Source organism: Hippocampus guttulatus, chromosome 6 (assembly GCF_054856545.1).
Source record: "Hippocampus guttulatus isolate MCC_2025c chromosome 6, RoL_Hgut_1.0, whole genome shotgun sequence".
Classification (NCBI taxonomy): Eukaryota; Metazoa; Chordata; class Actinopteri; order Syngnathiformes; family Syngnathidae; genus Hippocampus; species Hippocampus guttulatus.
Genome location: NC_141266.1, coordinates 16,415,962 through 16,428,685, shown reverse-complemented (window position 1 = coordinate 16,428,685; position 12,724 = coordinate 16,415,962). Strand labels below are relative to the sequence as shown.

General features: G+C 42.7%; 1 protein-coding gene across 1 annotated transcript; it reads left to right on the top strand.

The window, feature by feature from the left end:
- Positions 1-103: 103 nt before the first annotated feature.
- Positions 104-12,724, top strand: erp44 (endoplasmic reticulum protein 44). The gene is made up of 11 exons (XM_086113982.1): positions 104-277; positions 2,690-2,762; positions 2,854-2,893; positions 3,527-3,642; positions 4,776-4,960; positions 5,852-5,967; positions 6,062-6,236; positions 6,327-6,438; positions 7,215-7,356; positions 8,859-8,961; positions 10,305-12,724. The coding sequence occupies exons 1-11, from the start codon at positions 218-220 to the stop codon at positions 10,413-10,415; spliced, it is 1,233 nt and encodes a 410-aa protein (XP_085970108.1). The 5' UTR covers positions 104-217; the 3' UTR covers positions 10,416-12,724.

Genomic DNA, 12,724 nt, shown 5'->3' with positions numbered 1-12,724 from the left:
GTAGTTTATTTTACAAGCAAGGACGTCTGTCTAGGTGTGTTTAACAACTTCATTTCCCAAATTAGCTTTAGGCTAACCGGACGTTTCCCTGTCGTTTCCGTGGTCACCACGAGATCGGTTCGCCGCTGTTTCTGCTGCAGCAAGTAGAGCGGCGTCGAAGCAGACACGGACGACTCAACACCGACACCACCTCCATCTTCACACATTCTACAATACGATGAAACTAGCAACACTATTACCTTTCCTCTTTGACCGCATCATTTGCGTCATACTGCTGGTAAGCGCCTTTCTCTGGTCCCTGCAAATGACACTCGGTTGATTGGAGCTAAAGCGCATGCTAACGTTAGCTGAGGGCTTCTAGCCAGCCAGTCAGTCCACAGCTGCTAGCTAGCCGAACAGAGTCTCTTGTCATTAGAGGTGGCGACTTTATTTTTTGGGGGCTGTGACTAATGTGCCAAACCGCTTATTCACTACTGAGGCTCCTTGTCCTTGGCAGGGTGACTGGCGACGGAAGTTTTTGCATACCGTTTCGCATTACAGTTTGCGTAGACGAGCCGGTGATGTTGAATGAGTTTACCGACGGTGTTGTAATTAATTTTGGTTCATCACAAACAGTTCGTATGCAATTTGTTTTTCATGCAGCGTGTCCAAACTTCAGGCATAATCATGCTCCTAAGGTTTCTTACTTTAGTCGGACTATCCACATTGGACGGGTTAGCATACGTTTAAGGTGGTAAAATGTCAATATACTCCTTTGGTCGAAGAAATGTGCCTAACACATACTGTAAGTGTCCACACAGATGTGTTTTTACAATTAATATGTTTTTAACCTATGATTATCGATTGAGCTCTTCGTGTCAATGGGTGATGTTCGCGGTTGGTGGATTCCTCTGTTGTGGCTTAATCTCATTGGATAAGAACCCGGAAATGAGCGGTACCACGGTTGTGTTACTTTTGGGCTGACCCGAGAACAGTCAGCTTTACATGGTAATCTTCCTTGTGTCAAGTTTATGATGAAGACGATAATATGAATTTTATTCATCCCACAATGCTTCCATTTCTGCAGCAATAATGGACACCGGAGATTAAAAGAGGAGCAGCAAGGAAGACAGATGTATGTTTAGGGCAGTGAATGTAGTAATTCAGTTTTACAAACCCAGTTCCAATGAAGTTGGGATATTGTGTTAAACATGCATAAAAACAGAGTACAGTGATTTGCAAATCATGTTCAACCTATATTTACTGTAATTGAATACATGACAAAGATTTTTTTTTTTAATGTTCAAACTGATAAATGTCAATGTCTGGCAAATAACCATTAATTTAATTTTAACATTTATGCAAAGTGGAAAAGTGTTCTGTGGTCTGACGAGTCCGCATTTCAAATTGTTTGTGGAAATTATGGATGTCGTGTCCTCCCGGCCGAAGAGGAAAAGAACCGGGAATCAGTTTTGCTCCTGCTGCCTTTTTAAAAACATATGCTCACGTGCATGCATGTTATGATATTGTTTCATCTGGCATACACTTTACCATGCCTGCGATCTATAATCCAATGCGTCTTGTATGTGTTAAATACAGAAATAGCCCCCGCTACTGACACAACGCCTTTTAACACGGTGGTGCCGTTTGATCGTGAAAATACAGTCATATAAATGCAACAATTTGCCGAATCAAACTGCGCAGCAGCATTAGAATCAACGCTATTCTCGTGCTTAGCTATCATTTCTGTCTTTCTTCAACAGACATTCGGTCTTTCTATTATCTTTATCATTAGCAGTTTTCTCTGTCTTTAGAGCCACACTTGGGGCTAATTAAGAGCAAAAAAAAAACCCCGCAAAGACATCAGCAGTGTGTGACAAAGAGAGCCGATTGGGGTTTGTGCTGTGCAAGAAAAAGCACAACTGAGCACCCCACAGCCAAGGCAGGGCTGTCTATGAACTGAAAATAGCGCGAGGGAATATTTCTTCCAAAATGTTTTGTATAAATGAATTGTTCGTGAGTCTAGGCATAGCCTGTGGCGTATTTGTTTGAAACATCCGGGATAAGCAATTAACTATCCTTCTTGAGTCATTGGCACACCAACAATCAGCACTCCAATGTTTGCTTTGTGCGAGATAATGATGACAGAGATCCACTTGTAGATGATTACTTACTCAAAGGATTCTTCACGATTATTTGCTTTTTGGGTGTGTACACGCTTGACAAATTTGGTGCTGCTAAGATGACCTTTTGCCATTTCTTTTGTAGCGTGGTTTACATCTCTCATCCTTGGTAAAGTAAATCCGTATGAATAAACATTTAATGTGCCAAAGGGTGCTCCAGAGGCAATACAACTCTGGTTAATTATTTTTTGAGGATAGTAACGGGGTGGCATGACTAGGATAATAGAGTACGTCCCCAGACCCTTTGAATATGATCCTGAGACTCCTAAATCATATTAAAAGAATTTTGGAACAGGATATTGAACATCCATGCTCCTGATGTGTCCTCATGAATGGGAAGGAGACAGTGTTAAAACGGAAGTGTCAAACAAATGTAAACCTTTTAAAACAATTTTTTTTTCATTCATGCCTACTCTCACTCGCATATTTCTCGAAATGAGAGCCACACGCGGCCCCGACATTTTTCCGCGCCATATAGCCCGTGTCGTTGTCGCCCTTTGGTTTTAATAGCTAATCATTTTCTAAAGGTGATGGGCCTTACCACCCCCGGGCAAGCAGAAATCACCAGTTTGGACTCAGCCAACATTGACGACGTCTTAAGTAAGACAGCAAAGAGCGCTGCACTCTTAGCGTCAAATTTACATTTTACAGTATTGTAAGCGTTTTCGTGATTGTGTGTGTGTGCTTCCAGATAATGCTGGCGTTTCCTTAGTTAACTTTTATGCTGACTGGTAAGTGACTTCTTTGTCTGCTCTTTTTCATTTTTGTAGTGATATCAACATTGTTAACATCATTGTGCGGCAGCTTCTTTCGCACAGATAGCCGCATCGAAGCCATAACGGATGCTTGGACAGCCATTTAATCCAAATTTGCTTTTAAGATAAACAAAGGGAGAAAAATAAATCCAATTTGTTTATATTTTTTCCCCGTTGGAAATCGTGGTAATTAAAAAAAAATCAGAACTCTTTCCATCAGGTGATTTTTTTTTGTCTTCAGTAACTTTTGACTTTAACTGTCATACGAGTATAAAAAAAAAAGGTTTATCTCCGTAAACCAAACCATGGCTTGATAACAGTTTAGCCTCCAAGTTCTGGAAATCGTAGTCAGTCCCCAAACTATACAACCTTCGGGGCAGTGGTTCGTGCACCTGTTGCACCAAGTACCACCTAAAAAAAATATGTCGCTCTCCATGTCCGACCATCATGATCAGCATTAAATTACAGTAGTCTAGTCCACACACATGCTCATCAAAAAATGTGACTTATGTATTATTCATAAAAATGTATTTTATGTCATGGGAAGCCACTGTAGTAGGACAATGTTTATTTCACCGTCGGAAATTGTGTAAATCTCACTTATTTCAGGTGCAGATTTAGTCAGATGCTCCATCCCATCTTTGAGGAGGCGTCTAATATCATGCGGGAGGAGTTCCCTGACACCAAGCAGGTGGTGTTTGCACGAGTTGACTGCGACCAGCATTGTGAGTATTAACAACTCCGCCACTCCGCTTCTTCTACCACGACAGCACATCTTTGATGAACAAAACAAACAAATTTATTAATGGTAACTAATTTAATATAGTCTACTATCGCTATGTGTACTATCCTCCAAGCAGCCGGTGCACTTTCAATTGCTTGATTGAAGAAACGGTAAGAAAACCATAGTAAGCAATAAGCACGTGTGTACACGGTGGCCACAACGCACGCAGAGTCAGCAACTGCCAGTTAACTGTCCACTCTCACTCACTGACACCCACATCACTCACCGGGCCATGCCACGCCCTATGAAGAAAGCTATACGCACTCAATGACCGTGAGGATGGCGACCGCGAGTGGATGAAAATAATTCTTGCACCTAACATGCATTTACTGTCTTTTATATCGCAGTATATAGCAGTATCTGTCAAAATCGCGTTTTTACTTTTTACTTAACTTTAATTGGAAAGCTTGAATTAGTCGATCTAATATCTGCAGTCCAAAGAAGCCAACGGGTGAAAATGAAACGACAGTATGACTAATATTGATATCCTTTCAAGTATATCTCCTAAGCTCTGTCAAAGTTGTTGATTAAATGTTCTAAACAGTTCGGCACCTTTCATGCTATACGCGCTTAATGGAAAGGGCTCCCGCGCACATACCCACACCGTATTTGATGGGTCGACGTCCGCAAAGATGGCCGCTGCACCAAAGCGCAGCGCAGACACAAACCGCCCCGGCCGCAGCCCTTTTGAGATAAAGCAAATTAAAGAGAATTATTGATGACCCGCAAACTGTTTGAAGGCTAATGACAAAACTGCTTCTTCCTGTGAAGCCTGGAGGCTTAGAGACGCCCCACCGAGAGATTGACACCTGCCACGCACGCACGCACGCACACGGGGAGGGAGTGTCTGCACAGCGAATATTTACCTCGGTGGGGGGGCAGCTTTCATGTGGGAGATCAGAGCTCAGAGCTGTCTGAAGGTTGTGTTTTCAGCCTTTTCACCGCCACCATCGCCCGCCACCGCTCTACGGCGTCCACCAGCCGCCCCCCCCCCACCCCGTGTCTGCGAGCGTGCTTTACTCTTCTTCATCAATCAATTGCTTTCTCTAACTTCGCCTTCTGCCCCCCGTGTAGCCGACATAGCGCAGCGCTACCGCATCAGTAAGTACCCCACGCTGAAGCTGTTCCGCAACGGCATGATGATGAAGCGGGAGTACAGGGGTCAGAGGTCAGTGGTGGCCATCGCCGACTTCATCCGCCAGCAGCAGGTTGACCCCGTGAAAGAGATCCACTCCCTGGAGGAGCTGAAGACTGTGGATGTGAGCGGCAACAACACACGTTTGTTTGGAGTCTTTTATTACTGGCCGATAGGGCTGCACAGCGCATCCAATTCAAATTAACAGTGCAATGTAGGAGAAAGCAATTTTCAAATCAAGAAGGCTGCAATGTCAAAAAACTAGCCAATAAGATTTACGTTTTATATACATACACACAGGTGCTCGGTCCAGAAATTAGAATATGATGAAAGAGTTGATTTATTTTTCAGTCATATATTCAAAAAGTGAAACTTGTGTAATGCATACGTTCATTCCACACAGACTGATACATTTCAAGTGTTAATTCATTTTAATTTAGATGATTATCGTTGAAAATTTAAACACAAACAAATTCCCTCTCTCGGGAAATTAATAAAATGAATAGAATAATATTTAAGACAATACAGTGTGTGTGGGGGGGGGGGGGTGTGGGGGGAGTAATAAATAAATAAATTCACATTCACACACATACCCAAAGACTGCATAGCTCCATGGACTCTTAATTTTAGCCTGTACAAGCCTAATAAATAATTTTGGATGCCCTCATTAAAGCTTGCGTCGGCAATTTCGCCAAATTGATGCTATTTGCGTCCCCAGGCAAGTACATGACGATACATTTTCGCGTTGAAAGTTAACATTCGATTAGCGTAAATGCCACGGCTATAGTGATAGTATCGTTGATCGTTTTCAAGCGAAAAACCCATGAAGAGTTTCAGTACAAAAACAGCCAGTATGCGATGGACCAATACACATTTAAAAGTGGACTGTTGCGACGAAAAACCCAACATTTATTTTCTGTTGACATTGTGGCATTTGAGGAATAGGATGTAAAACCCTGCAAACTTCTTGAAACAATTTTATTACACACTGACCCTCTTAGTTTGTCTTCAACAGAGGAGCAAAAGGAACATCATTGGATACTTTGAGAAGAAAGACTCTGACAACTACCACACCTTTGAAAAAGTCTCCAACATCCTCCGAGATGACTGCGTCTTTATGGCTGCTTTCGGGTGAGTTTTTTTTCTTCCCTTTCTCTTTTCTTATTCGCACAATTCTTCAGTGAAGTCTCCACGGCGTGGTATTGACCTTCATCTTCACCTCCAGATCGGTGTCCGAGTCGGAGCGCTTCAGCGGGGACAACGTCATCTACAAACCGGTTGGGGAGAGCATCCCCGATATGGTTTACCTCGGCTCCCTCACCAATTTTGACCTGACCTACGCTTGGGCTCAGGACAAGTGTGTGCCTCTGGTCAGGGAGATCACCTTTGAAAACGGGGAGGTTAGTCCCTCGCCTCCCTATTCATGATCACATCCTCAAAGAGATCTTCGAATGGACACCATCATTTTGAACACAATCACTGTTTTCCAGGAGCTCACCGAAGAGGGCATCCCTTTCCTTATCCTGTTCCATCTCAAAGAAGACAATGAGAGCTTAGAGAAGTTCCAGCAAGAAGTAGCTCGTCAGCTCATCGGCGAGAAAGGTCAGCTTGTTTCATTTTATTTTGTCGCGTGTGATGTCTTTTTCCCCACTTTTTACAGAAACTTGTGACCTGCTTTGTTGCATCAGATCTGAACACGGCACTTTTATGGAACGGTGCGGAACTTTTTATCTGTGCACATGCACAAGTGCAGAGCAACAAAATTGACCGAATAGTTATAACCCTCCCAAGAGACACCCCCCCCCCCCCCAAAAAAAACAAACAAACAAAAATAAATGACCAACAGAGGGAGACAGAATGGACAAGCCTCCACGAGACATATATCCTCCTTTACCCACTGCTGTGAATGCAGAAGTATAATACTCCACAGTCTCCACTTTGCTGTAGCACTCCCTGTTCTTTCTGATCGCAGTCTGCTCTTGAATAAAGTGTCTCCCTTTCAGGAAATAAATAGTGGCTAGCTTTGTTCTCCTTTTTTGTGGTTTTAAGTTCGCGGAGTCATTACCACTGATGTGTGAATTTGGCCGGTTCCCTTTTTTTTTTTTTTTTTTTGCCTTATCCTGTTCTCTTTAAGTTGAAACAGTAGGAACAGATGCTCCCCTTTCACTGCATTAGACATAGTCAGCGCACCACTGCTCCACTCGCTCTTGCCGCTTTTCACTTTGTTCTACCAGGTATTTCTAGTACCTGGTCAGCCGAGATTGCCTGTGTGCCTTCAAGGAGAATAGCCATTTGAGGATACATATTTAGAAATGCTAGTAGGGGGGGAACTCAACCAATAGCCTTTGTGTGATGGCAAACTGTTCTGTGTTGCTCAGGGTCCATCAACTTCCTGCACGCGGACTGCGACAAGTTCCGTCATCCTCTCCTCCATATCCAGAAGACTCCTGCCGACTGTCCCGTTATCGCTATTGACTCGTTCAGGCACATGTATGTGTTCCCGGACTATAAAGACCTCAAGTAAGTTCCCACCTCTTTCCTTCTCTCTTCTCACGGTTGACCTTGGTCGGCCAAGGAAGAAACACCGTATTTTACGATACCGTATTAAATGCATAGTGTCAGTTACGGGTGCCATTATGGTGTGTTATGTGCTTGTGAAAATACGGTAAGCCTCATTTGGATCACCATTAAACTTTGTCAACATGGGTTAGAGGTGTGTCAATTGATTTAGAGCTAATCGATGACCAGATAAATCAACAACCATTTAGATGATAACAGATAAATCTAGCAAAATCTGGATCTGCACCAAAATCAGATTGGATCCTCCATGGCCATTTCTCCACAATTTGTTGTTGTTTTGGAAATGTTCTTTTGATTACAAAGTTGCAAAATATTTCACGTCACCATTTACAGTCATCATGTCACTTAAATTAGCACTTGCACATCCGTGGAGTGAAAATGTTTCAAACACAAAACAAAATTCAAGAGAGCTAACGAAACAAACAGAGATTCCACCAAGCACATCATTCCAGCTATGTTGGCAATGAGAAGGGCAAACAATGCCTTCAATATGACGCAGCGGGGTTCGAAGCTAACCCACTGTAAACTACAACCACAATAATCAGCATATTGTTAAATGAATCGCCGTCAGTAAATCCGCTTTTTTTTTTTGCAAGGCTTGTAATGAGCTCATAGTACGATATAAATGTCACATTTTTTTACTTGTATATAATGTGTGGCCTTCAAAAAAAGATATGTTGAAATAAAACACTTTTTTTAAAATTATTTGGCGTCCACTGGAACGTGTGTACCAGTGTAATTGCAGTAATCACATCATGTCAAACCGATGAAGCAAATCTAATGACAGCTGACCACAAATTTGACTAGTGCCTATTCTTTGTGCTTAATGATGTCATGAGCCACCATTCTTCTCATCTGCCTAGATAAAGGAGTTTTTATTACACACACACACAAACACAGCATAATCGTCTCTTGCGCACCAGCCAAAAAAATGTTAGGCCCTTCTTCCACGTGTGCTTTATGAATGGGCCAGGACAGCAGCGCTAATGTGACATGATTTGGCACGGGCAATAAGTGCTAAACTAATCCATTCTAATCAAATATGCTCCTATTTATTCTGCCCCCACTCTCCCCAATCAGAGCCCGATCACATAGACACGAGCCCCGGGGACTGACCGGCCTCGCTCAGCCTAATTGCATCACATCAGCGCTGCGTGCGGCACACAGCTTGAAATTGCATTAGCGCAGCCTATGTTGTATGTATGCACTAATGCTAGACACCCACACACACACACAAGCTCCACCAGGGGAACTGGGTGCCATCCGTGTAACACGACAGCCTCTCGTGACCTGTCATTAATAAGATGCTTTATGGATTAACGCGTCCTCGTGTCACCGGCGTCTAATTGTCCCTTACAACGAGTCAGACTGGAACTATGTGGAACGTAGTGTTGGAATGTGCCGCCGATTCATGGCGTGTTCTTTGTGCTGAATCTTTCTAGTATTCCTGGCAAGCTGAAACAGTTCGTGTTGGACCTTCACTCCGGAAAACTACACAGAGAGTTCCACCACGGTCCGGATCCCACGGACAGCACGCCTGGACAGGTCTGGCTACACACCGCCTTGATAACCGCTCGAACACAATCGAATGACATCCAGTGCAAGAGCTCCGTTCAGAAAAAAACTCATATTGATAGTAATGCTCTGTTTTGATTGTGAGAAACATTTACAGTGGAGCCTCGGGTTTTGCACATTAATAGAAAAAGGATTTTGATTTACGGTGTTTTATCAATTTGCGAATCGTCTTGGCATGGATACGCGGAAGGATCTTTTGTCTTTCTTCTCATGCTCTGTAGCCATTATTGGCAATGTGCGTCACACATTGCAAATAAGTTGCTGTTGTTTTGTTTTTTTTTTGTTTTTTTTTTTTGGTTTTTATTCTTAATTAGCCTTCTGAGTGGCTTCTAAGAAACAAGAAGCTTGCGATAGTGTACAGAAGCTCATGGCGCAGACACGCGGAAGGATCTATTGTGCTTGTTCTGGTGCTGCGCAATTGTCATTGGCCCTGCGTCACACTGCAATTAGAGTACTGTCTCTTTTCTCTGAATTAGCCCTGAGAATGACTCCTAAGAAAAGGATAAGTGCTCGTTGTGCTATTCAGAAGCTAATTCCAAGATTTCAAACAATCACATAGTTTAGCCCCAAGCTACCTGTACAGCAAGAAGACTTGAAGAGGATTTAACAGACACGGTGTACAGTCAAATGTGTTTTTCACACTCTTAAACTAATGCCCATCCGTGCACATCGCATGTTGCTCCTGCCCGTGGGTATTTGTCATTGGCAACCATGAAATGAGCTTTGTGATTGGCCTGCTTTAGCATTTATGGACAGGCTCATAAATGAGTCGTACATTTTGAGCAGGGAAAACCTATAGTGGTCATTTGAAGATATTGTTATCTTGAGTACTGCTTTGCCCAAGGATGGTATGGTGTTCCCCAGGGTTCACTTTCGAGGCCCCTGCTGTTTTCATTGTATTTGTTACCCATGGGCTCCATCTTAAAGGAAGCAGGGTGACGAGGTACAAGTAATTTTGTGGGCAGGTACGGCCCCTTTTTTTGCCTGCCCATGGGGCCACCCCGTTTTAAGCTATGCTAACCCATGTAGCTGGATAATATAACAATATTCACAGGCACATCTGTTTTTATGAAGTACAATAAGCTCTTTTTCGCTCATTAAAAAAACACATTACAAATATTTAGTTGGCTTTTTTTTTTTTTTGGGAGGCCGAAACGAATTAATGCCATCCACATTCATTTTACAGGGGAAAGATAATCAATGACTTGTACTTGGAACACTTCCCCTCGAAAAATGCCGCAAGATCTTAGCAGAAGCTGCTCATGTCGTCCTTTTGTCATTTGAAATGACTTGGCCTCTGTGTTTGTCATCAGGAGGAGATCGGGGCCGATGGGGCCAGCAAACCCCCGCAGAGCTCCTTCCAAAAGCTGGCGCCCAGCGAGACTCGCTACACCATCCTCGGACGGGACCGCGATGAGCTGTGACATCAGCCGCCTTTCCTACCAGTCACCCTTTTTGACTCAGTGCCACACCTCGGGGGTGGGGACGTCCGGGGAGGGGAGCTTTGGGTCAGGACACAGGCCAGCGGGACAGAACAGCAACACCCAACACCCTTACTGAAAAGAGAGATGAAGAAGAACTGGAGAAGAGAAAGAGTGGTAGTGCAAAGCCCATGACACAACCATGTTGGAATAGCCTATATTTTCTTAACTTGTAACATTTTATTTGGATTCTGGGAAAAGGTGAAGACTTAAGAAGTGCGTGGGTGTGGGGGTAGAAGCATGAGAATTATTTCTGTTTATTTGGGGGGTTTTTTTCAAGCTTGTACATATGTTTTTGTTCCTTGGCATTTGTTGATCTAAATTAAATGCACCGTTATTTTTCTTTGTTGATTCTATTCACCCCTCACTCCACTTGTTCTCTAACGTGGCTCTTTTCCACCAAGGTTACTCCGACGCCGCCTCATGTGGGCGATACTCATTATGTCTTCGTAAAAGCACAAGACGATATTTTGAAGTAATAGCATCTATCTCTCTCTTTCTCTCTCTGTGCAAGATTTCTGAAGGATTAGAAACATGTCAGCTACTTGGTACTACTTGTTTCAAGCTAGGTGTAGGGAAACTGCAAGTGGATTTGCCGTGCTTTTCTCAAAGCAAAAACATCAGAGCAACTGTAATAAGAAGACTGAAAACACGTGGCCCATGAAGGCACAATAATATACACTCCTCCCAAAATAACAAAATAGGATATTGGGCTTTTGGTTGAAAATTGACAGCGAACCTCAAATTCACATGAACACGTGAACTCAATTGACCTGTGAACATTTGAATGAGCTGTGAAGTGTTTCAGTACTTTTGCAGAACTTGCTGTTCTGTCACAAGCTGAATGGCAAAATTTAAGTGTTTGATCCATGAATGCACTGATGCATTCCCTGCTTCAATTAGAATTGGCATTTAAACAGGTGTGGTCATCATGTCGCTCACGTTTCAACATCATGAAACCAAGACAACACCTTACAATTGACCAAGAGATTGAAATAGAATGTTCTCAGAATGATGTGGCCACTGAGCTGAGTCATCACCAAGTTGCAACAGACACTGGAAGTGTCACAGAAAGGCATAGAAGTAGACATCCGTGGATATTGTGAACAGTTGTGAATTATGCCAGCAGCATATCACCGTTGGACATTGCATCCAGAAGTTTTGAGAAGCTCAAATGACCTGGATATGGGTTCATCTTGAAATTTCATGTGAAACCCGCCTACATTGGATCCCCTTCATGTTTCTGATTTATTGTAATGAATCTGTTTTTTTTTTCTTTTTTGCAGAAACCCCTTCATGCCTTGTTTTGCATGTGTAAACTTATTTTTCCTGCTCCCCCCCCCCCCATGGCAATTTTAAAGAATGTCACTTGTTCATGAACAATGGGGCCACTGTCTGAACTAACCTTTTGTGAGTTGTTTGTATAATTTATATTGAAAACAATCACCACCACAAATCTAGCACGAAGACTGAAACAGCCCCAGATAGGAAAAAGGTTCCCTACCCCTGACTAAGATCGTCAGAGTTTAGCACTCTGAAGAGAGATGAATCCTGTGAGTTTTGCGAAAGTGGCTCGAATTAATTGTCTTTCTTTTCACTTAAAAAAAAAGATGCTTTTCAGAGAACAATAATTTTTTTTTCTTTTTCCAACGCTGGGCACCCCTGAGAATGTTTGATCCAGAAGGCCATGCAAAAAAAACAAACAAGTAAATTGACCTCAAACCCACAAATGCTCATCATTTGATCGTCATTGTTACACAAAGTAGGTTCTTCCCTACCCCTGCACAAAATCATTACTTAGAAAAAAAAGGTGATTGCCAAAGATTAGACTAAAATTACAAGTGAAAATAAATTTTCTGTGCTGTGCCACTGAAGCTTATAACCTCCACTGTGATAAATAACGAAAGGCTTTTCTTATCCGTCGAGTGTTTGCCTCGAATCCAACCATGTTTTTGTACACGTGCACATCCACATGATCATGGCTGTTGTATGTCAGAAGGAGGAACACTCTTAAAAAAATGTTTAATAAGTCTCTGGTACAAGTTATTGATCCTTGAAATGGATCCAAAAGAAGACTTAAGATTTAGCGGACTTGTTGCTCAGTTTGTACTGTCCAATCGAGGCCAAGAGACATCGGGACATCAGTCCCAACACATGAAAGAATCGGGGGGATGCCATTTCCAAATAACTCATCTCAAGAAGGGGAAGAAGTTGGGAAAGGGATGATGATGATTAAAAGTCATTTTCCAAAA

Excerpts from the sequence above, each read along its gene's own strand:
- erp44 (XM_086113982.1), top strand. The coding sequence starts at position 218 with ATGAAACTAGCAACACTATTACCTTTCCTCTTTGACCGCATCATTTGC. Across the intron at positions 278-2,689 it reads TCATTTGCGTCATACTGCTG|GTGATGGGCCTTACCACCCC; the intron begins GTAAGCGCCTTT and ends CATTTTCTAAAG. Across the intron at positions 2,763-2,853 it reads CAACATTGACGACGTCTTAA|ATAATGCTGGCGTTTCCTTA; the intron begins GTAAGACAGCAA and ends GTGTGCTTCCAG.